The sequence below is a fragment of the Lampetra fluviatilis genome, chromosome 5 (genome assembly GCF_964198595.1).
Source record: "Lampetra fluviatilis chromosome 5, kcLamFluv1.1, whole genome shotgun sequence".
NCBI lineage: Eukaryota > Metazoa > Chordata > Hyperoartia > Petromyzontiformes > Petromyzontidae > Lampetra > Lampetra fluviatilis.
In genome coordinates this window covers 22,701,085-22,726,086 of record NC_136279.1, presented here as the reverse complement: position 1 = coordinate 22,726,086, position 25,002 = coordinate 22,701,085, and the positions used below count along the sequence as shown (strand labels likewise).

Here is a 25,002-nt window from a genome sequence, read left to right as displayed (position 1 = left end):
CATACACGTGTGTGTATATATATGTGTGCTCGACTCGGCTTCAAATAAGTACGACGTGTAAAAACATTCCCTCTGGGGAGACAAAGGCGGCCGGGCATGGTGCCGGCCACCCACCCACCTCCTCGTGTGCCGTATCGCGCGCTTGCAGCACTTGCCCCAACAGTATGTTAAGGCTACACGAGGGACCTTTGTCTTTGTCACATTTGAATACATATTTATGTGCAACAGCTACACTTGTCATATGTCTGTGCACACTCCGTGCCAAGCCGTGGCACAATCAATATTAACACAACTGCAGTGAGTGTGTGTCTGTGTGTACTACGAGAGACAATGTCGTGGCGTGTGTCACTTTGTCGCAGAGTACATATTCTGTTTGTGCTCATTGGCTTCGTCACAATAAATCAATTAGTCGAGGCAGAGCTTATGTATGTGTGCCCATGTGTTCATCTTTTGTGCAAATCCTGAAAGCCAGACTGTTTTGTGCATTTGCAGATGCAAGTGTGTGTGTGTGGAGTGCCGGTCCTGGGCCTCCCCTAGGTCGACTCAGTCCCAAATGAGTAGCTGGTACAAATGCGTAAAACACCGACACTGGGGGAGACAAAGGCGGCCGGGCGTGGTACTGACCCTCCCACCCCCTCCTCGTGTGCCGTGGCGGGTGCTGCTCGCAAACAGCGTTTGCCATAAAAGTGTCCTAAGGCCACACCGGGGGATCTTTGTCGACTTTGTCGTACTCCGGGGGTCAGTCGGCGAGGACGGAACGAGACGATCCTGCCGTGGTGTGGCTAAACACGGCACGTCGATAGCATGCGTGGTGGCCAGCGAGCCGGCCGGATTTGGCGGCCGGCGAGACAGCCGGCGCTTACCCTGCTGATAGCGATCCAGACAGCTGGCCACACAGCCACCACGGACAGGCAGCCAGACAGCCAGCTATAGGACAGGCAGACACACTGACAGTCAGCTACAGGACACAGACACACTGACAGTCAGCTATAGGACACACAGACACACTGACAGTCAGCTATAGGACAGGCAGACACACTGACAGTCAGCTATATGACACAGACACACTGACAGTCAGCTGTAGGACACAGACACACTGACAGTCAGCTATAGGACAGGCAGACACAGAGACAGTCAGCTATTGGACAGGCAGACACACTGACAGTCAGGTATAGGACACACAGACACACTGACAGTCAGCTATAGGACACAGACACACTGACAGTCAGCTATAAGACACAGACACACTGACAGTCAGCTATAGGACAGGCGGACATACTGACAGTCAGCTATAGGACACACAGACACACTGACAGTCAGATATAGGACAGGCAGACACACTGACACTCAGCTATAGGACACAGACACACTGACAGTCAGCTATAGGACACAGACACACTGACAGTCAGCTATAGGACACACAGACACACTGACAGTCAGCTATAGGACACAGACACACTGACAGTCAGTTATAGGACACACAGACACACTGACAGTCAGTTATAGGACAGGCAGATACACTGACAGTCAGCTATAGGACAGGCAGACACACTAACAGTCAGCTATAGGACAGGCAGACAAACTGACAGTCAGCTATAGGACACACAGACACACTGACAGTCAGATATAGGACAGGCAGACACACTGACACTCAGCTATAGGACACAGACACACTGACAGTCAGCTATAGGACACACAGACACACTGACAGTCAGATATAGGACAGGCAGACACACTGACAGTCAGCTATAGGACACACAGACACACTGACAGTCAGCTATAGGACACAGGCACACTGACAGTCAGCTATAGGACACAGACACACTGACAGTCAGTTATAGGACACACAGACACACTGACAGTCAGTTATAGGACAGGCAGATACACTGACAGTCAGCTATAGGACACAGACACACTGACAGTCAGCTATAGGACACACAGACACACTGACAGTCAGTTATAGGACAGGCAGGTACACTGACAGTCAGCTATAGGACAGGCAGACACACTGACAGTCAGCTATAGGACAGGCAGACAAACTGACAGTCAGCTATAGGACACAGACACACTGACAGTCAGCTATAGGACACAGACACACTGACAGTCAGCTATAGGACAGGCAGACACACTGACAGTCAGCTATAGGACACAGACACACTAACAGTCAGCTATAGGACACAAACACACTGACAGTCAGCTATAGGACACAGACACACTGACAGTCAGCTATAGGACACAGACACACTGACAGTCAGCTATAGGACACACAGACACACTGACAGTCAGCTATAGGACACAGACACACTGACAGTCAGCTATAGGACAGGCAGACACACTGACAGTCAGCTATAGGACACACAGACACACTGACAGTCAGCTATATGACACAGACACACTGACAGTCAGCTATAGGACAGGCAGACACACTGACAGTCAGCTATAGGACACAGACACACTGACAGTCAGCTATAGGACAGGCAGACACACTGACAGTCAGTTATAGGACACAGACACACTGACAGTCAGCTATAGGACAGGCAGACACACTGACAGTCAGCTATAGGACACAGACACACTGACAGTCAGCTATAGGACACAGACACACTGACAGTCAGCTATAGGACACACAGACACACTGACAGTCAGCTATAGGACAGGCAGACACACTGACAGTCAGCTATAGGACACACCGACACACAGAGAGTCAGCTATAGGACAGGCAGACATACTGAGAGTCAGCTATTGTACAGACAGACACACTGCCAGTCAGCTATAGGACAGGCAGACACAATGACAGTCAGCTATAGGACAGGCAGACACACAGACAAACAGCTATAGGACAGGCAGACACACAGACAGTCAGCTATAGGACAGAGAGACACACTGACAGTCAGCTATATGACACAGACACACAGACAGTCAGCTATAGGACACACAGACACACTGACAGTCAGCTATAGGACAGGCAGACACACTGACAGTCAGCTATAGGACAGGCAGACACACTCACAGTCAACTATAGGACACAGACACACTGACAGTCAGCTATAGGACAGGCAAACACACTGACAGTCAGCTATAGGACACAGACAGTCAGCTATAGGACAGGCAGACACACTGACAGTCAGTCAGCTATAGGACACAGACACACTGACAGTCAGCTATACGACAGGCAGACACACTGACAGTCAGCTATAGGACACAGACACACAGACAGTCAGCTACAGGACAGGCAGACACACTGACAGTCAGCTATAGGACACAGACACACTGACAGTCAGCTATAGGACACAGACAGTCAGCTATAGGACACAGACACACTGACAGTCAGGTGTAGGACACAGACACACTGACAGTCAGCTATAGGACAGGCAGACACACTGACAGTCAGCTATAGGACACAGACACACAGACAGTCAGCTATAGGACACAGACACACTGACAGTCAGCTATAGGACTCAGACACACTGACAGTCAGCTATATGACAGGCAGACACACTGACAGTCAGCTATAGGACACACAGATACACTGACAGTCAGCTATAGGACAAAGAGACACTGACAGTCAGCTATATGACAGGCAGACACACTGACAGTCAGCTATATAACACAGACACACTGACAGTCAGCTATAGGTCAGATAGCCACACATTGCCAGCTAATGAGCGAGTCAGCCACACAGACAGCCCAGTCCGCCAGTCTGCCAGCTTCCCTTCACAATGCGGTGCAACTCCCAGAGCACAGAGCAAAGAATCTGCTGCTTGTTGATGCCTGGAGGTAGCAGCAACATCGACAGAGCTAGAGGTCGACAACAAATGAGTAAAAACAATATATATACATCTCGTCTTTTAGTATACAGTCACGCATTATACGTTTTGCAAATGTCAATCAATGGCTTCTGAAACGCAGAGATGATTTGAAATACCTCGCATTTGAAAATGCGCTCGATTCGTTTTGGCGGTGTTTGTTTAGGGATCGTGAAAGGGCTCCGTGAGTGACCGCAGGGCCTCGCTTTTGTTTAGGAGGCTTGGGTCAGAAAAGGCAACAAATACAGGAAATGTAACTGTATCGTGAACACACACACACACAAAAAAACACGCTCGCATTCAGAATTGCGTAGCACAATAACCTCACGTCGGATGTAGTCAACTATTAATACATATTCTTGGTTCTTTCGGTAAAGTCACGTAAATAGAATATTTAAATTAAAAATAAATTAAAATTAATAAAAGGAAAAAACCCACGACATTTCGATCGCAACAGAAGCGGCCTTCATCGCAATTAATCGCAAACAACAATTGCCATGCCTTTGTCAATCCACTGCTGGATGGAGACCTCCCACACCACATTGGTCGGTTAAGAGTTTGTTTGACCATACTTCACCACACTGGTCAGTGCGGGTTGTGTGACGGGGCCAGGATCGGGTCAGACATCACTCGCCACTGACGTTAGCCGTGGCCAGGAGTTAAACTCAGGTCAGCGGGGTTGTAGAGCAGTGCGCTAACCGGTGAGCCACCGTTCCCCCCGGTTCAATATACGGTCCGTAAACATGTTGCCATTTGTTAAACTGAGTCGCATTTGCTTTGAAGCTGTTTTAATATGACTACTTCATCGTTACTCTTCCTCCGTCGCAAATGCCTTCAGCGTCACGGCAGAGAATAAGAAGAGGCCACGGCCAATAAGGGGCCGTCCATAAATGACGTCACGCGATTTTTGACGATTTTTGACCCCCCCCCCTCGTCACACGGCGTCACAAAAAGTCAGACCCCCCCTCAAATATGACGTCACAAAGCTCTGCCCCCCCCCCCCCCCAAAAAAAACATGGTTCGAATCGCTTTAAACTATTGTCATTGTAGTGCGTATTTAATGTGGCGCTGCACTCTGATGTTGTAGGAGAAAACATTTATCAAAAAGTATATTTAATTAAGTAGAACGTGTTGTCTATATTTATTTAAAGTTGCGCATTTTGATGTGACGTCACATTTCTCAACCCCCCCCCCTCGTCACACATTGTCACAAATGTCTGACCCCCCCCCCCCCCGCCTAGGTGCGTGACGTCATTTATGGACGGTCCCTAACGAAACGCTCCGTGCTCGCAGACTGCCCGCAGAACCGCGATGGTTAAAAACACTCGCAAAGGGCGTTGCTTACACAATGATTTTCCCCCACTTTCAAGCTTACATTCCACGTGAATAGCGTATTGTTAAAGAGGAGAGGTGGCGGGCGGGGGGAAGGTGTTTTAACGTGCATTTTGCTGACAGTCCCTTCCATGCAAATGTTTTGGCGTGCGGAGTGGCGGCTCTCGGCGAAAGCGAACCGAGCAAAGATTCAGGGCCCCTCGTAGATCAAATGTGGGGGGGTGTCGGATTCATGAAAAAGCATCCAAAATAAACCACAAAGAGCGAATTCTCGGAGTTTTGCTTGTTTCTGTGTGTGGAGCCAACGCGGCAGAAATTGCACACTCCCAGAAGGCCACGCGGCTCACGAGACGTGACGTACTCGTCTATGGATGTTGAACTTCTTTCACACCGTACGTAGCCAGCCGTGTTCATCGGAGGTGTGAGATGTGTAAAAACAATATTTTTTTTGTAAGTGGAGAGGGGCTGGCGTGTGAAGGAGGTGAATTGTCCGCTTATTTGTTTAGTTTCTTGAATGTGTAATTAACATGAACACAAATATCCAATCGATCTCGACAATCTCGATCTTGCCCGAATCTCTCTCTTCGCTCATCTCGCTGCATGTTTACGTCTGTCTGTATGCTCCTTATCGCACTACATCTCAATCTCTCGTCTATATCTATTCTGTTATCTCGCTAGGATATTATAAAGTGCTAGGGCATCACCCTCACTCTCCCCTGAAAATAATTTATGTTTAGGGCCCCCATTGAACCAGCACGTACATCGAGTGCTCGACAAGGGGCCGTGTTGTGAGAATCTGGGTTTGTGGCATGGCATGACATTTCCAACATAATTTGTTGGGGACAATGTATTCAGTCAAATTATATGAAAATTTAAATCTCGTGGCAGAATGCGAGGCCTCTGTTCCTCCCCCGTTTAACCCGTGTTCGTGACAATGACACGTGTTTCATAATCGTGATTATTCCTTCATTAGGTATATTTTTACAGACACTCGGTCGTCTCGGGCATTGCACTGGAGGTCCTAATGAAACGCAATGATCCAGTTAGAAAACGATAGACTGCATAAACAAAATAACAAATATCTCCCCGTATGGCCTTCGACGGACTGTTGAGTCAAGTGACGTTAGCGAGCGACCACGTTGGACACAGCGCGACGGAAGAGGGGGTGATGTGGCCGGCACCACTCTGGCCGCCTTGCCTGATGTTTACAAGCCGCGCCAGATCCAGGACTGGGGGTCCGACATTCGCCACCGACGTTAGCCGTGGCCGGGAATCGAACTCAGGTCACTGGGTTTCGTAGTGCGACGAGCTAAATGTGTAAAAAAAAATTGTTCGTCGTATCTCAAATTAAACCGATATACTAAATATATATTTTATTCCCAGGGATGGAATTGAACGAAATCAAGTCGCGCACGCGCGTACACACCAACGGAGACCAAGCGAGCACCCAACGACGTCCGTCCTAAATTCGCGTGACAACCGTGCACCCACTCAAGAGCTTCTCGCAAGCCACCGCGGCGGTGTGCGTTTGAATTGGGAAAGTGCCCCCCCCCCCCCACCCACCGTCCTACCGACCGGGTGTGCGGCGTGCGGTATGGCCACGGTGAGCGAGCGAGCGAGGAGCGCGGTGCAGGCTGTGCGCGTCACCTTCGTGGCGAACTGGGACACGGACGTGGAGACGTCCTCCAGGAGACGTCCGTCTTTAGGCTGCAACGCAAAGGGGCGGGGAGCGGGGGGGGGGGTTATCCGGCAGAGCGTTAGCTACCGGTCGGTGCATGCGAGACTTTCGTTTATCGCCGGACATCTTCTGGCTCGCCGCTAGACTGGACTAGTAGGGCACGCGCCTGCTAGTCGCCACGGAGCGAGAGTTTTGCTCAATGTGGTGCGACGGTTGCTGACAGGCTCGGCTGACCATGAAGCCCTCCGCATAGGCCACTTGAGGTGAGCAAAAATACCCTCTCAAAGGATGTGCTGTGTTGAGGCTATCGTCAACATCAGCCACGGTCAATCCACTTCTGGGTTAAGGTCTCCCCCCCAAAGCCATCTCCATCTCACGCCGTATTGTGACGCAGCAATCCGCCCTGTGCCGGCACATGAGCCGAGTTCATCGCTCATCTCTGTGTTGAATGTCCTCTCACATCTCTTCCTTTCCTCGGCTACCACTGCCGGTAAGCCTCTACCCCCAGCCACGATCCCGTGACGTGCCCTGCCCAACAGACTGCTGTCAAGTGGGCACATCGATGCCTGTAACCTGCGCATGTTGTTTAATGTGTGCGTTTCTCAATTCCAAGCCCTGCGCCTCTCCATGCCTCCTCGTGCCCTTTTTCCTCTCGCGTTCCATTTTCTAAAACGTCGTCCACGTTTCTGATGCGTGCCTCGTAGCGGGCGACACGCGGCACTCTTGAGGTCGCTCTGAGCTATCGTCCCATTCTCACCGAGGCATTTCGGCAATCGCCACCGCCGGCTACCGTATTGGTTGTGCGCCAAACCCCCCCTCTCTCCCCACCCCCGTTCCTTCCTTAACGTTCGCCAACTGATGGGTAGCTTGACCTCGGCAGTCCTCCCATCTGGGGATTCTAAGGACATATCCAATCCAATGAAAGCACTCTTCCAGAACACAGACCTCCTCCTCGTCCTATGTGAGCTTCCAAACACCGAGAGCACTCTTGCCGAACTGATTGAACAGCCGCTTTGCTCATCCTCCCTCTCCGTCGCAGGATCGCCGTCTCTCCGTGTTTGACCGCGAGCTTCCGTCAAGTCAACGCTTCCCTTCAATACAGATATTTGTCAGCCTTCCGAGCCACACACACACACTCCTAACGACTGAACTAATTACTTGAATAATCTTCGCGTAGTAAGCTACCGATTTTTGTGTCGTTGCGGGCATTTGCTCATCCATCAAAGGCCGCTGAAGTTACCTCCCAGAGACGGCTTATCTGCTGCCGTGCATCCTTGATGTACGATTTTCTCAGGGTGCTGTTGGTAATTCATTGCTTCATTCATTCAATTGACCATGGAGAGCCAACTCCGATATCGTTGCCACGGCGCTGGTACCATGGATTTAAAACCTCGTGCATAACTCTAATCACTTTGCTGTGGTGCTTTGTGTTTTTTCTTTGAATTATTACTCTGCTTTCATTTATTTCATATATTCACCACTTCTAACTTAATCTCAGCAGCATCGGCCACCATTGTTTACCAACGCAAGAAAGATCCCAGCAGCATTTCGTGCACATTGTTGACCGTTCAGAAGCGAGATCCTATCCCAAATTATCTCCACACGGACGCACGCAAAAGGTCGGCTACCCCCACATGAATCAAAACTTTTGCAGAAAAATCACACCGTTGGAGGAAGAGCAAACCCATGCATGAATACTCAGGGTTTGCGTACGGCTAAGGAACATCCATTGACTACAATGGAGGGGGGAGGGGAGGGGGGCATTACGGGCTCAGAATTGAAGGCAAAACAATTCAACAGAATGGAACACCTTCTCTGTCAAGTGAGGAGTGCGCATGGGGGTCTGGCAGAGCGGGTCAAGGTGAGGTCGCTCGGAATAACGGGGGAGTCGCGGAGTGCAGGAGGAGGAATAATGACGGCGAGCGCCAGATGAGAGCCAGGGGGGCAGTCATCATCATCGTCGTCGTCGTCGTCACCGTCGTAGATCACTCGAATGTGTACCTCAACCGCGCGCCGGCCACATTCATCGGAGCAGCCAGCGCCGCGGTGGTTTGAGAAATACATCTGCGGACGATCTTACGAGCGGAACAAAGAGGCTGGCGAAATTAAAGCATTATCGCCTCGGCATTAAAATTCCTCCCGTCTAATCGTCTTAGTCATGCCGACGGTGCCGATTCCCACTTGAGGCCATGAATTGTGGAAAGAATGAAGGAGCAACAACAACCCCCCCCCCCCGCAACGCTTTGTGTGAAATTTACGGCAAGAGCGACGGGCAGAATGGACAGGAGAGGGGTCGGGGTGGGAGCCTTACGGGGCTTGGGGGGGGGGGGGCTCACGGAGCCGAGGGGGGGGGGGCGAGTGGAACTGACCTTGCACGTCGAGAGCCGAGCGTCGTCCTCTCTGTCAGGTACGAGCGTTTTCATGGACTTGCTTTTGTACAGCTTCCAGATGCCCTGGCTCATGTTCGCAGCGCTGTGCGGCAGCTCATGCGCAGCGTGTGCGGAGCGCGCAGGGCGAGCGGCTACTGCTGCTGCTACTGCCTCAGCCTCGGGGCTCCTCTCGGCTACACGCACCCTCCCATCCTCGCGCCGACACCTCCCACCACCACCACCAACCACCACCACTAACCACCACCAACTCCCCTCCCTCCCTCCACGGCACCCACCACCCACTCCAGCCGCACACGCAAGCACGGACGGACGGGGGCTGCGCGCGCTCGTGCGGGGTGGTCCACGTGGCCGCGGCTTGCGCCGTGGTCAGGGAGGGAGACGGGAGGAGGGAGATGGGAGGAGAGGGAGGGGAGGGGGGAGGGGGTTTTGGTGGCGAGACGGTGAGCGGTGCTGGAGAGGTGGAGGGGAGCAGAAGGGTCGCGTTTGAGGGTGGGTGAGTGTGGGTGAGGGTGGGTGAGTGTGGGTGAGTGTGGGTGAGGGTGGGTGAGGGTGGGTGGGTGAGGGTGGGTGAGGGTGGGTGAGGGTGGGTGAGTGTGGGTGAGGGTGGGTGAGGGTGGGTGAGTGTGGGTGAGGGTGGGTGGGTGAGGGTGGGTGAGGGTGGGTGAGGGTGGGTGAGGGTGGGTGAGTGTGGGTGAGGGTGGGTGGGTGAGTGTGGGTGAGTGTGGGTGAGGGTGGGTGAGTGTGGGTGAGGGTGGGTGGGTGAGTGTGGATGAGTGTGGGTGAGGGTGGGTGAGGGTGGGTGAGTGTGAGTGAGGGTGGGTGGGTGAGTGTGGATGAGGGTGGGTGAGGGTGGGTGAGTGTAGGTGAGGGTGGGTGAGTGTGGATGAGTGTGGGTGAGGGTGGGTGAGGGTGGGTGAGTGTGGGTGAGGGTGGGTGAGGGTGGGTGAGTGTGAGTGAGGGTGGGTGGGTGAGTGTGGATGAGTGTGGGTGAGGGTGGGTGAGGGTGGGTGAGTGTGGGTGAGGGTGGGTGGGTATGAGTGTGGGTGAGGGTGGGTGAGTGTGAGTGAGGGTGGGTGGGTGTGTGTGTGTGGGTGAGGGTGGGGGAGTGTGGGTGGGTGAGTGTGGGTGAGTGTGGGTGAGGGTGGGTGGGTGAGTGTGGGTGAGTGTGAGTGAGGGTGGGTGAGTGTGAGTGAGGGTGGGTGGGTGAGTGTGGGTGAGGGTGGGTGAGGGTGGGTGAGTGTGAGTGAGGGTGGGTGGGTGAGTGTGGGTGAGGGTGGGTGAGGGTGGGTGAGTGTGGGTGAGGGTGGGTGGGTGAGGGTGGGTGGGTGCGTGTGGGTGAGGGTGGGTGAGGGTGGGTGAGTGTGGGTGAGGGTGGGTGGGTGAGTGTGGGTGAGGGTGGGTGGGTGAGTGTGGGTGAGTGTGAGTGAGGGTGGGTGAGTGTGAGTGAGGGTGGGTGGGTGAGTGTGGGTGATGGTGGGTGAGTGTGAGTGAGGGTGGGTGAGTGTGAGTGAGGGTGGGTGAGTGTGAGTGAGGGTGGGTGGGTGAGTGTTGGTGAGGGTGGGTGAGGGTGGGTGAGTGTGAGTGAGGGTGGGTGGGTGAGTGTTGGTGAGGGTGGGTGAGGGTGGGTGAGTGTGAGTGAGGGTGGGTGGGTGAGTGTGGGTGAGGGTGGGTGAGGGTGGTTGAGTGTGGGTGAGGGTGGGTGGGTGAGTGTGGGTGAGGGTGGGTGAGGGTGGGTGAGTGTGAGTGAGGGTGGGTGGGTGAGTGTGGGTGAGTGTGGGTGAGGGTGGGTGAGGGAGGGTGTGTGGGTGAGGGTGGGTGAGGGTGGGTGAGGGTGTGTGGGTGAGGGTGGGTGAGGGAGGGTGGGTGAGGGTGGGTGAGGGTGTGTGGGTGATGGTGGGTGAGTGTGGGTGAGTGTGGGTGAGGGTGAGTGTGGGTGAGGGTGGTTGAGGGTGGGTGAGGGTGGTTGAGGGTGGGTGAGGGTGGGTGAGGGTGTGTGGATGGGTGAGGGTGGGTGAGTGTGAGTGAGGGTGGGTGAGGGTGGGTGAGGGTGTGTGGGTGAGGGTGGGTGAGGGTGTGTGGGTGGGTGAGGGTGGGTGAGGGTGTGTGGGTGTGGTTGAGGGTGAGTGGGTGGGTCAGTGTGGGTGAGGGTGAGTGTGGGTGAGGGTGTGTGGGTGGGTGAGGGTGGGTGAGGGTGGGTGAGGGTGTGTGGGTGTGGTTGAGGGTGAGTGGGTGGGTCAGTGTGGGTGAGGGTGAGTGTGGGTGAGGGTGTGTGGGTGGGTGAGGGTGGGTGAGGGTGGGTGAGGGTGTGTGGGTGGGTGAGGGTGGGTGAGGGTGTGTGGGTGGGTGGGTGAGGGTGTGTGGGTGAGTAAGGGTGGGTGAGGGTGGGTGAGGGTGTGTGGGTGGATGAGGGTGGGAGAGGGTGGGTGAGGGTGGGTGAGGGTGTGTGGGTGTGGTTGAGGGTGAGTGGGTGGGTGAGTGTGGGTGAGGGTGAGTGTGGGTAAGGGTGTGTGGGTGGGTGAGGGTGGGTGACGGTGTGTGGGTGGGTGAGGGTGGGTGAGTGTGGGTGAGGGTGAGTGTGGGTGAGGGTGGGTGAGAGTGAGAGTGGGTGAGTGTGGGTGAGGGTGAGTGTGGGTGAGGGTGGGTGACGGTGTGTGGGTGAGTGTGGGTGAGGGTGAGTGTGGGTGAGTGTGGGTGAGGGTGTGTGGGTGAGGGTGGGTGAGTGTGGGTGAGGGTGAGTGTGGGTGAGAGTGGGTGAGTGTGGGTGAGGGTGTGTGGGTGGGTGAGAGTGGGTGAGTGTGGGTGAGGGTGAGTGGGTGGGTGAGTGTGGGCGAGGGTGAGGGTGAGGGTGAGTGTGGGTGAGGGTGGGTGAGGGTGGTTGAGGTTGTTAAGCACTGCTGGGCTGCTGTCCCCGGTTGGATTTGAAGAATGGCGGGTGACGGGGGAGATGTAACGGAATGGTCCGATTGAGGGATTGAGGGGGCGGAGGCGAGGTCGAGTGTGGAGGGGAGAGGAGAGATAGAGAGGGGAAGTGGGGGGGGAGTTTGTTCGGAGCTGACGAGTTGAGATAAGGGGGTTTGGAGCACAGACGGCATTGTGGTCGCAGATGTGTAGAGCCAGGGATGAATGCATATCGAGACGTACTCAATAAGGGAAAGATGTGGGGAATTGGCAGGAGGAGGCGGAGAGGAAAGCTGGCAAAACCGTTCAATCATTATTCTTAAGTCTTTTAAGCGTACGTACTAAAAAAGGGAACGGATGAGGAGAGGGTGCGAGATGAGATGAGGAGGAGGAATCACTGCCTCGGCACACGCGAGGCCGAGTGTGAAACACTCATCAGAAGATCAGAACACGGCAACGTTATTCAGGAACAATTGACAAGGACGTCTTTAGACCCAGAAAGAACTGCAAACAGAGGGTTGGGAAAGAAATGCCCCATCATACATTTATAGAAGAAAAATGTTGTAAGGGGGAAAAGTTATGAATTAGAATCATAAAAAAAACAATAATTGTTGAGACTTTTAATTGGCATCTGGGTTACGAATGTGTGGGAACATAAGGCTACCAGAAGTCACCCCCCCCTCACCACCGCAGATGCCACATTTTGCCACCCCTCCTGCTCGCCGCGGGCGCGGTCTTGCGACGATTGTCCGATCCGCCTCGTCTCCCTCCGCATCATTGTCATGTTGTCTTTCCTCGCGAACCAAGCACCTGACGAGAGGAGCCTGAAAATCAAAAAAAATAACACACACACACGTCGTGTACTTAAGAATCAGTTGTCAACAATTCGGAAATGCCAACGTGATATGTTGTTGTTGTGTGGGAGGGAGGAAGAGTTGGTGCAGTGGTTGGAGAACTACGCCGCACAACTTGAGTTCAATTCACCAGCCACAGCTAACATCGGCGACCTTGTCCTGAGCTTCCCTGTCAACAATCCACACTGACCAGCCTGGTGAAGTATGGTCAAACAACCCCCAATGGCCGACATGGCCTGGGGAGGCCTTCATCCGCAACAGTCGAGGCAGAACAGAGTGATGTTTAGGCTCACGGAGTAAACTTAACTGCGCAAACGAAGGTGCCAAACGAGGAGCAATGTAGAGTGTACTGTGGGGGGGGGGAAATGCCACCTAGACTGTAAAGACGAGAGGTGGAAATAATGTATTTGTGAATTCGCATTGGGATCCGAATCGCTGAACTGTCACGTGGCCGTTGTGCATCTCTTGGGAGCCCCAATGAGTAACGCTGGGCCAGGGTGAGCAGCACAGAGCAAAGGTACATGGGGATCTCGTCTCGGCTCTCTAGCTCATCGGTGAATGCAACAGCACCTTTACGGGCGAATATAGGGCACGGTCACTTGAAAGCCTTCATTCCTCGAGGCGAATTTGACAAACGAAGCGGCAATAAAATCACTTTGGAGGAAATGTTCATGTGCTCCGATCTCAAACCAATGGGCTGGCTGCGCACAAACACTTTCCTCCATCAAAGCCATCAGATAAGGTGGCCACAATTTGAATTCATGAAAATATGGGCAAACGTCACGCACTAATTATCTTCAAAAATAATACTATTTGTTTTATAAAAGCGCCTTTCATATCGAATTATCTCAAAGCGCTGCACATAAAAAACCAAGTATAGATACAAATCCGATCGAAAGACTGTACAGTAAAAGCTGATGACAATACTGTACTAGTTATTATTGTTAAGTAAGAGTGGAAGCCCTACCATCAGAATTCCTTGCATCAAATTGTTTTACTCTGATCCAAGTTTTCTGCTATGCTGGTTTTTGTCGCGCAATGTGTCAGCTCTATTTTTGATGATTTATTGAATAACATGAATTTAACATTCATATTTTACCTAAAAAAGTAATATGATGAAAATGAAAGGGTATCGTATATGGGAATTGGTTGTAGGACTGCATCACCTATTTAGCGTCATATATTTTCAGTTTGTAATGATATCTGGGAATGGCATTTTATATCCTCGTCGTCAAACTTGCTTTGTAATAATTATACGAAGTCATTGACGCTGGGCCAGAACGTCAAAGTAACACACGCAAGCACACGGTTTCGATATTTCACTGGTAATTAGATCAACATCAATTCTTAAATCCATATTCAACGGTCAATGCCAGGCATATTAGTGTTTATTGTACTAAACGCCGATGCAACGTGCGCTATCCGTTAAATGCATCTGAGCAATTATACTGAAGTTGTGCTCAAACGTTAACATATACAATTACCAACAATTACCGAAATAACCAAAGAGTATGGATTCCTGCAGTCACGAAAGCTTCAAATCAAGATTCAAAGCAAGAATGATTAAAGATTACTTTTTTTTAAAGATTTTGTTTGTATACAAAAAAAAACATCATTGAGTCTCAGGACTCTTTTTCTTAATTTTCCAATGGAGTCTCAGGACTCTTTTTCTTAATTTTCCAATGGAATTTTTTTTGCTTGATGGGGGGGTGGTCACGTGGGAGGAAATCGGTAGCCAGAGGAAACCCACAGTTATGTACGGAAACGCCCAGACTTCACACGGATACGTCATAGCCTACTTGCTGTACTGTCTCCTGTAGGCACTTGGCATGCAGCAACTCACCACCGCCCTACTGCCCCTACCCCCCAAATCGCTAAGTAGCTGAGATGGGAATTGTGAGGTTTTGATTCGAGAAATGATAATTGTATTGTCTCATCTGTACTGCCTCGTTTCGATTGTTTCTTGTTTGCTCTGTTTCATTTCTCCTATTCTACCAGATGAGTGTAAATACAGTACACCATTTAGCGATTTAACTTGCATATACTATGGATCAATAGTAAAGCGAAAACATTCATGTACAAGTGAAATCGATTTTGCCGCTGACTATTCGTGCGTTAAGCCGATTCCACGGCACAATACGCTTTGGAAATATTTAGCATCCAAAGCGACCTTATCTCACGACGGTGCGCAGAACACGGTGTGCACGTTTAATATATAGAGAGGAAAAGACGGTCAATCATCGGCAGAGAATCAAAGGAAGGTCTGTCTCAGCGTGGACTTAAAGAGGGACGGGAAGTTGGCAGGATCGGTGGCGGGGGGATGAATCATCACTGGCCGTGCAGCTCTATCATTGCCCTCACGGTATCTCACGCAGGTGCAAATCTTCCTTTTAATTCACCAACCATAACTCGCAGTTTCTCCATTGCCATCATGCACATCAGAAGAGATGAACAACCATCCGTCCATACGTGGGCAGTTTCCCCGAAGACGCCATTGGAAAAAATAATGCATCTTAATTGGCTCTCACCTGGCTGAACAAAGGGCTTACATTTTAATTGTCGTGATTACTTCTGCTGAGCAATTTAAAAAGCGAATGCCACGGGCTACGCAGTAAACTCGGGGTAATATTACAGACCGGGGAATTTCGAAAGACACTTTGTTTTTTTTTACTGTAAAAGTGCACTGATTATTGAGTACGCGAAACGCAATCATTGCTCAAATTGTGACTCGCTCAGCACGAGACGCCTAGGCGTGTTGGAATTACGAATACTGATGGACACAATTAGAGGGAATGCATGTCTGGAGGAATTAAAAGTCATCGTGCCGTAGTTGAAGAAATCATGTCATTAAGGTTGCTTAAATTATTTCCAGGGCACTGCTCGTCAAAGGATAATGGGAAGGAGTCAGCGGAGGCGTGTTAGGAATTAACAGGAGCGCAAAATTACGGTGCATGCACGGTGCACTGAATGTAGCGCAAATTGGAACGTTTTGGAGAATTAGCGCTGGGGTGTCCTGGCAGGGACTGACGATGCATTCATTGGCTTCCAGCGAGATTTTCTTGGGACGGGCCACATTGAGTGCAATACCGAATTCATTATAAGCCACAATGGATTTGCTTTTGAGTTTTCGGTGACCGAGGAGTTAAGCCACGGTGTGTCGGGGTTTCGAGCTCGCGGCGCGGTGGATCCAGGGGCCTGAGTTTGATTACGGGCCACGGTCAACAACAGTGGCAAGCAATCCTGGGCCTCCTCCTCCCACTTGATCAACCCGCATGGAGCAGCATGGTGAAGTATGGCCAAACCAATTGCTACGAACAACACGCCGTCGGGGGGGGGGGGGGGGTGAGTGGGGTGGGGTGGGGTGGGCTTCATCCAGCAGTATATTGAACAAAGGGGCTGTAAGGTGAAGCGAGTAAATTAGTGGCCGGGCTGAAACCATCGAAGTCTCTCACCAACGAGGAGCTGGCGTTATCCCGGGTGGCCTCTACGATGTGAACTCCGATCCCGACCGTGCCACGTCCGCGCTGACGCGGGCGTTTCCCTGTCGGAGCCCTGCCGGCAACCCTCAACAGCCGTCAATTTGAGGAGAGAAGCAGTGGGAGCGATGCACTTGGAATGACTTTGCTTGAGCAACTGCAGATGGTTAAGGAGCTGATTAAACACCTGGCATGCATTATGTGATTGATCATTGCTCGAACATGACTAGCTTTGTTTGTTTAAGGAACACAGCGGCGGCCGCGTGCAATTAACGACCCGCGACTACTTTGGCTTTCGCCTTTGGCTTTCGCTTCTTTTAATAATTTATTTATAACTGATACGGGGGGGAAACAGCAGCTATTAAAACGGTTAGATCCAGCATCTATGAAGACGAAGCAATTGCTGCCGATTTCCACGGTTAATGCTGCTATTGATGGCGGTGAGTGTCGTGATGATGGTGGGTGTTGTGATGGTTGTGGGTGTAGTGAGAGAGGTGATGTCATTGACGAGATCAGCGAGGTGATCTCGTTAAGGAGCATAAACCATCATCACGCGAATCCCGGTCATCCTCGCAGCAGCGGCTGTTGGCTCAGCCATCGAACAAAGGCGGTCACCGCATCGCGAGCTTATAGATGCGCTGCTGCGGCCGTCTGGAACGCTCTTCCTTCACGATATTTAGAAGCCACTGTAGCTGCGCACTTTTTAAATCATCTAAATTGAAAACTCATTTCTGTATAACTCTTTTTGTGTGTGTTTAGTTTGTCATCTTTCCACCGCGCCTCCGATTAACGCGGTTGGATATTCACGGCGCAAAAGAAGTTCGGCACACAACGCGTACACGCACAACGACCAGAGTGGGTGTAGTGACCGGAGTGTGTGTGTCATTGGAGGGGTGTGTCGCGACAGCGGGTCGGCGGTACCGGTGCAGGGCACGGGGAGGGAGATGATTTTACGCGGACGTGGCGAGACGTGATGGAACACGCCACCACAAGGGCCCGTCACGCTGCTCTGAGCCGGGCCGCTTGGTTCCATGACACCGCGGGAGGCTATTGCATCGATCCCCCGTAATTGAATAGCTCGCGGTTCAGCGCCTCCTCGCATTCTGATCCCTAACGAAGTTGTCGCTTGGCGAGCCCCATCACCATCGTCATTGTTATTATCAGGGCGCGCTCAGAGAAGTTCCACGTCTACTTTGCTCGATCACTTACCCGCCCATTAATGCACCACGGTTTGATGACTTATTTAGGGTCATTTGCAGTCATGTGGCACGACCCTTGCGTAACAGGACCCAAGCGTAGCCGCACGCCACTTATTTATGATACGTGGAGGCCCCGTACTTTTTTTGCACGGAACATCACTAATTCATTGGTGAATTATTTGGTAATGCCGCTTCTGTCTGATGCTGCCTGCATTTGGCAGTTGGTGCACAAACACAATTAACAAACAACAAAAATCCAACACAGTCATCAAAAGCACTGTAGCCTTAAAAGTAAATATTTAAATGATTGTACGTGCTCACGTTGTATATTATATATTTTTCCTTTTAAGGCCACAGTGTTATTGAAACGTGTTGAGTTTTTTTTATATATTAATTGATGGTGCTTCTTGGGACACGGCGTTGCAAAACGACCCAAAAAAGCATCGTAGGTTACTTTATCAATGCAGTAAAATTTTGAAAAGTGATCACTTACTCTATTATACATTTTGGCCGTTTCACTCCAATATATCGCAATTGATCTGTCAGCATCTGCTGTGAGACGAGGAATCCATTTTGATATATTGTAGAGAATGACTGCGGAAGTGTTTTTTCTCTCTCTTTCTTCTCTCTCTCTCTCTCTCACACACACAGGGCTACTACAGAGAAAGTCTTCAAGTTAGATTTGATATTTTTACACAGTAGGGTTGGACGATCCCAGAAACTCTGCGATCGTAGCACGACGGCCACACTGGTAATTATAAATCTGATGCTTATTCATATTCAAAAAAAATCTGATGCTGCTTGGAAAACCAAACGAACACCTCCTCGTGAAAGAGCCGACGTCGAAGATGCCTGACTTTGATCTTCCGCGAAGCTTCTAGGCCACAACCCTGAACCGCATCCAATGCACAAACCATGGCGGCAACAGAAGATGTGGTTACTTATTCTTTGGTTCTTTCGGTAAAGTCACGTCGATAGAAAAATAATCATGAAGTGAATTAAAAATAATAAAAAAACAAAAATAAAAAAAATCACGACTTTTCGATCGCAACACAAGCGGTCGTCATCAGGAAAAGGGGGTTAGCCTCTAAAGGCAAACTTGATGCTCAATAAAAAAACTAAAACTAGAAACTCTCCCGGTCAGTGTGCGACTATGGTCACCCAGGACAGACTATAGAACATATAACGACTCAACACCGGATTCACAAATACGGAGGAGGCGTCACAGGGATGCAACCGCTCGGCGACTCCTGGTGCAATTACCTGGCTCAGCCAACTCAATGTCAAATGTTAGTGGTTGGCCTACAGTAAGAACAGCCATACGGAGTAGAATACAATTCTGAGAGCTGGTGTTGAACCAAAGTAAGTGAAGGAACAAATTTAATGATGGGTTTTTTTTGTGCAGTCATTTCGGAGCAAGCAAGACCATCAATCAACTCGCTACACTCGAGAAGGCGGTTTAATCGGGGGCAGCCGAAACCCGGATTTGAACCTTGGCTCTCAGCGGTACCAGCTGAGCACTCTGGCACTCTGAGCCAATCCGGCCAGTTATACTTACATTTTCCTGAACACCGTTCCCTCCACGCCGCAACTATAACCCCGCACATTCAAGCAAAGGTGATCTCTCAATATCGCACTGCACACACAACATCATCCATCACAAAGTGTACACGCGCACGGGTACCTGCGAGAGCACGTGTGCACGCACTTAACACGCACGCGCGCGCGCGCACACACGCAGGCGCGCGTACGTATACACACAGGCATAATTCACCCACTTGCACATGCATGCTCTTAAGGCCCTTGACAGCTGGTTCAATAAAGCAGCAAGGCGGATGCGTCTCCATGGTTTTGGCGAAAGGGAGGGAGGTGGCGGTGATGTGGTGTGTGTGGGAAGGGGGGGATGTGTGGGTGTGTGTTAGGGGGGGGGGTGATGCAGAGATGCAAGAGGCCTCCTTGCTCATCCGTCACACGCGGGCACATCCTCGACATTTTTTCGAGACGCAGCATGCATCTGCACTGTGTTCCACAACAATGACACAATGCGCCGTTTTTTTTCTTTCCCCAAGACAAGTGTACGCGGTAATTGCAATGTGTGAGCAGACCAACAGTTGTCTCGGGGTTTCTATAGCAATGAACAGTTCAGAATGGTTTTGGTGCATATGCATGTGTGTGTGTGGTTTAGCGCGCTGCGCTACGAACCCGGCAACCCGCGTTCCATCCACGCTCACGGCCCAGATCGGTGATAAATATTTGAACCCGTGCTGGGCATTGCCGAGGCAGCCTTAGATGGGCATCCGGTGCGATATTTAAACATCAACTCTGGGGAGACAAAGGTGGCCGGGCGTAGTGTTGACCACCCGCCCCCTCGTGTGTGATCCCAGCCTTATAATAGGTACTCGCATTTTCCCCAACGGTCTGTTAAGGCAATATTGGGGATCTTTTTCTTTGTGCGTGCGCATGTCTTTGTGTGTGTGCGCACGCGCGTGTCTATGGCAGGCAGTTATGTTAATTGTCCAAAGTGAGCTAAGTGTTTTCGGATGAGCATGTTATCCTTTTTGTCCCAATAACTTTACATGTTTCTACTTTGCATGCCATGACTGTCAAGTTGTATTTTTCAACCGAATTGAGGCAACACGTTTATTTAATATAACTGCGGGATACACAGGTCCTTAACACAGAGGGGTAGCGGCCCCTCTACTCGATACCTAGGGAGGTATAGCCTCCGGGCTTGCGTGTCCTAATCACAGGGACTACACTCACGTTCCTCCAAGGTCCTCTCGGGTCCCGACCACTGGCCCACTCGGTCCCGGCCCTTAGAAGGACGTTGGGTCCCGGGGGTTCCCAGGGTCCGACCACTGGCCCACTACAGCCGCGGCCCTTAGAAGGACGGCAGGTCTGGGGGTTACCAGGGTCCTAGCCTAGCTGGTCTTCTTTCTTCAGCTTGATGAAGACTGCCGGACTCGTCCCGAGGTCCGGCTTTTATACTCGTGCCAGGGTCTCTCTGCTCCTGGCCACGCCCTCCTTCTGGAACTCTCTTGGGGCTGGGAGAATCTAGTGTCCCAACGGCCCGGATGATCCTACCCATCCCGGGTTACCACCCCCTATGGAAACATGTCTGCTACTACAGGTAAGTATACATAACAAGACGTGATACACAATGCCTGTCAATGACACTACATCAACCCCCCCACCCCCTTCGTAGCATCCAGCCGTCCCAGCTGTCAAACAACAATAAAATCCGTGAACAAACCAAAAACGAGTACGTGTGCCTCATTAAACAATAACGCGAGCGGCCCCACATAAATACCCCAACCCACCTGTACAAATATTATACTATTTACACATATGCATATTATCGCATGCCCACCCGCACCCCCATAATGCAGCCGATGCGGACGAGGTCGACCTTTGGCATGACGAGGCAAGGACAAGCACTGAGCGACGACCAACCGGGCGGAAGGTAATTGAGTAGTGCGGAGGCCGTGAGAATGTGGGTGGGATTTATGAAAAAGTTTTTGATTTGGAGCGAGTTCTCGTAGCTGGTCCGTCCGGAGCGGCGGGGGGGGGAGTCGTAGCTGCGGGTCCGTAGGGACCTGAGCATCTTGGTTACTCCGTAGTTTGGCGGACGAGTGCTCACCATCAGGAGCGGCCAGCGTGGCCCGCCGTGGCGACGTTACTCCTGCGGCGTCTGAGGGCATAATGACATGGCTGGGCTAATGGTTAGACTCCGTGCACGCACGACTCGGCCCGTTGAACACCTCACGCTCTCGGCCCCTGTGTAGTGTAGGTGGAGTGTGAGGAGAGAAGAAAGGTTTGAGACGCGACGGGTGGACGTACCAGCACTGTTTACCATCCTGGACAACCCGCACAATGTCCACCGGACCCCTCCAGGGTTATAGCAATTTTGGCAATGTCGCCAAGGGCACCTGGGGGCAATGCAGCCAAGCCCTGTCACCTTCAGCCCATTTATGACTGGATACGTGGAGGCTTCGCAGGCGCTCGTTAGCCAATTGGCGAGTCTCAGCGTTGTGTTTAGCAGCCTCTCGCGCCTTAACCAACCTCCGAACATTGGATCTAATGTGTTCAGCCCTCTTGGACTTTGTTGAGGGCTTCTTTGCGTGTAATTGGACGTCCACGGGGGGGTTGACCTCCCTGCCGTAAATTAAGTAAAATGGTGAAAACCCCGTAGCCGCATGGGGTGCCATCCTGTAGGCGGCCTGGACTCCGGAGATATGTAGGTTCCAATCGACCTGTGATTCGCACACCTGGTGGCTCAACATAGAGGTAAGTGTTCTGTGTAGCCGCTCGACCATACCGTCAGTTTGTGGGTGGTATAGCGAGACACGAATTTTATGTGGGCCCGGCACACATCCCGCAACAAGGTCGACGAGAAATGTTTCCCTTGATTGGTTAGCAGCCGTTCGGGAGCACCCTTATCCAGGACATAGCCCTGGAGAAAGGCCTCCGTGATGGCCACTGCCGATTGGTTGGGGAGCGGCCAGGCCATAGGCCAACGAGTGAAGTAATCTACCCCAAGCAAAAGATACTTATTACTCCGGGAAGTGGCGGAAAAGGTCCCCAAGATGTCCAGCGCAACAAGTTCATTCACGCGAGACACACAAATGGATTGAAGAGGCGGACAGGACGGTATAGAGGGAGGTTTCCGGCGAGCGCACTGGGTGCAGCCCTGGAGCAAGTCGGCTACATCCCTTGCCATGCCCGGCCAGAAAAAGTCCAGCTGGAGCATGGCCAGGGTCTTGTGTATCCCCAAATGCAGGAGGCGCTCATGAGCAGCCCACACAGCCTTCCCCCGTAGGGAAGTGGGTACCACCAATTTGTACTTCTGTGCGCAGCCGTCCCATCTCATGAAGAGGCCGTCCCGAATGGTAAATGAAACCGGCCCTCGTGACCTCTACCTTCGTGTGGCTCACTGGCGCGATGGCGCAATTTAAAGAGGGAAGCGTCTTCCACATGGAGATGTCCCCAATCGTCCGAACTCAGGCCTAACAGCGCATCTTGCGTAACGGGCGCGTTGGATACCTTTTTCCACCGGACTGAGGTGGAATGGATTTTGCCGGATTGGGGCGGCGTCTCCTGTATCCATGTGGTGGATAAGTAAATCGATACACCTGATGTCAAATTTACCTTTACTGAAGACGTCCGAAAAATTGCGCAACAACGCATGCAGTTTACCCTGCTGGGAGTCCGTCAGGTTAGCACTAGCTGAGCAAAGGGAGTCGATCCACCGTTCATCGAGGTCTGAACGCAGTTTGGATGTAGGAACATCCCCCACGTGGCTCACCACCGAGTTCCCCAGGAGTGCTGGTGCCACATGAGCGAGCACAGTACCCTGAGGGTTGACGGTAGCATGTAACCCCGCATTCAGGACCTGGATGAAGGGTTCTCTGTCACCCGAAACGAGCGTCTGTGCACTGACTAAGTTCAAACCGCGTACCGCCGTGTTCGAAGGCCCCAACAAAACCCCTGCTGCTATCACGTCCGAGTCAAGGGGTTTCCGAAGACGAAGGGGAACCAACATTTGAGACCTGGGCGGAATACGTACAGTGCATAACGCCTGGACGATAGCGCAAGCTATACGCAACCGAGAGGGTGAGGGCAAGAAGGACATGCGTCAGCCAGATGGGAGTTCGATGCATTTTAATGGCATCTTGCCCAAAAAATCTGTCCCTAGCAAACATGGAACGGCAAGGGTTGAAGAAACCAAAATAGGACCATTCAATTAGACATCGCCAATACGGATCTGGGCGTCGATCCGGCCAATTGTGCCCAACGAACCCCCATTAGCGGTACATCAACGGGCCGCAAGAAATGACAATTACCAGGTAGTATGTTAAAAATGAGGTCCAAGATGATGGTCACTGATGCGCCTGTGTCGACCAACATCCGGACCTCGACCCCTTCTATGAAACCCACAACGGCGGAGGAACCTGCAGCTGCGGCAACAACTCTGTGGGCCAACTCAGACCACTGACCCGGTCTGAGCGCCCAATCGATGTTACAGTTACTCGACTCCACATCCGACCTACACATGATTATCACGCGAATTGTGATGGTGTGTGCGGGTGGCAAGTGCGGGCCGAGAGTGTGAGGTGCTGGGACTTGCCTGAGTCCGTCTTGGAGCCAAAGGTGAGTGCGGTGCCAAGGATCGTGGTCCAGGGATGCGGCAACACGGGGCCCGGCAGCCGGACAACATGTGTCCCCGTAGACCGCAATTGTAGCAGGTGATAGACGACACGTCCGGCCGCGGAGTTGTCCGTCCCTGCTGGTGGGAGTCCCACCGAGGCCGGCAGTCGTCGGACCTCCAGCTCCTCACCTGGGTTGCCGCGAAGGCCTGGTCATGCGTCGGCTCCTCCTCGGAGCTGCTGGTGTCGGCTGGAGTGGTGCAGGCGGCGAGGCTGGTGTCCCGCTGGAGCAGGATGCACCTTGCGGTGCGCAGGGAGCAGAATTCGTCATCGTCTACTGCAGGCATGTCAATGAGCAGCTCCCATACCAAACTCAGCAGCTTCTCCAACACCATCGCGTCTATGGCCTCGTGATCCATACGCGGGAAAGTGGCCCTGGCCAGGGCCAGCAGCGTGCTACGGAAAGCTAACAGAGTCTCCGACTCACCCTTCCTCCGGTTGTTGAAGCGATGGCGGGAGTCCGACTGTGGTCCATAAATCACCTGCATCTGCCCAAGAGCTTGTTGCAGCGTGGACCGGTCTGCTTGTGGAATTGTGATGAGGGCGGCGAGGGCGTTGTCATCTAGTGCGGCCGGGAGAGCTCGGAGTGCCTCTGCCTCCGACCAGCTGACCATCTCCCGGTGGGACATGAAACGGTGCTGGAAAGCCGCCCAGTCGCCACCCGCAGTCGAAAATCCTTTTAGTGCCGGCAGTCGCTGGTGGACGGGCGACGAGCGTCCCCCGGGCAGCCTCGTAGCTTCGCTCTTGTTTGGAACGGCGTCACTGGCGGCAGGCAAGATGTCCTCTTCCTGGGTCCGTCGCACCGCCGATGACGTAGCGCCGTCTGATTGGCTCCCGCCGGGACCGAACGTGACGTGTGCCCCAGGATGCACTGCGTGTCCTGCTAAAGCTCCCCCTGTCGTGGCGGGAAATAAAAAAAATCTTGGCAGGAGTCGTAGGCGCAACGGCGGCGGAGTCCATTGCTCGCTGCGCCGCATCCTCCACCCCCGCTGCTGCCTCCTCGCGGTGGATGTCACCGAGGATGGAGGCAGCGGCATGGAGCAGCTCCGCGAGGCGGCAATGCGCCTACCGCAGTGAGCTGCGTGGTGGCGGTGAGACGGCGGGTGGTGGGGCAGCCAGCTGCCCGGCCGGCAGCATCTCTCCCTCCTCAGCCAGGGTTGCCG

The 25,002-nt window shown here is 52.4% G+C and overlaps 1 protein-coding gene across 2 annotated transcripts in view; it reads right to left on the bottom strand.

Moving 5' to 3' along the window:
- Positions 1-12,896, bottom strand: part of LOC144932766 (uncharacterized) — a 47,335-nt gene extending 34,439 nt beyond the window's left edge. Inside the window, exons 1-2 of one of the 2 annotated variants that reach the window (XM_078857195.1) lie at positions 12,790-12,896; positions 6,786-6,845 (exon numbers count right to left, since the gene is read on the bottom strand). In XM_078857195.1, coding sequence (XP_078713321.1) covers positions 6,786-6,845; positions 12,790-12,888 — 159 coding nt within the window. In that variant the 5' untranslated portion in view covers positions 12,889-12,896. Of the gene's footprint in view, positions 1-6,785; positions 6,846-9,185; positions 9,408-12,789 lie in introns of those variants that run through there. The other variant, XM_078857196.1, reaches the window with a different exon arrangement.
- Positions 12,897-25,002: the final 12,106 nt, after the last annotated feature.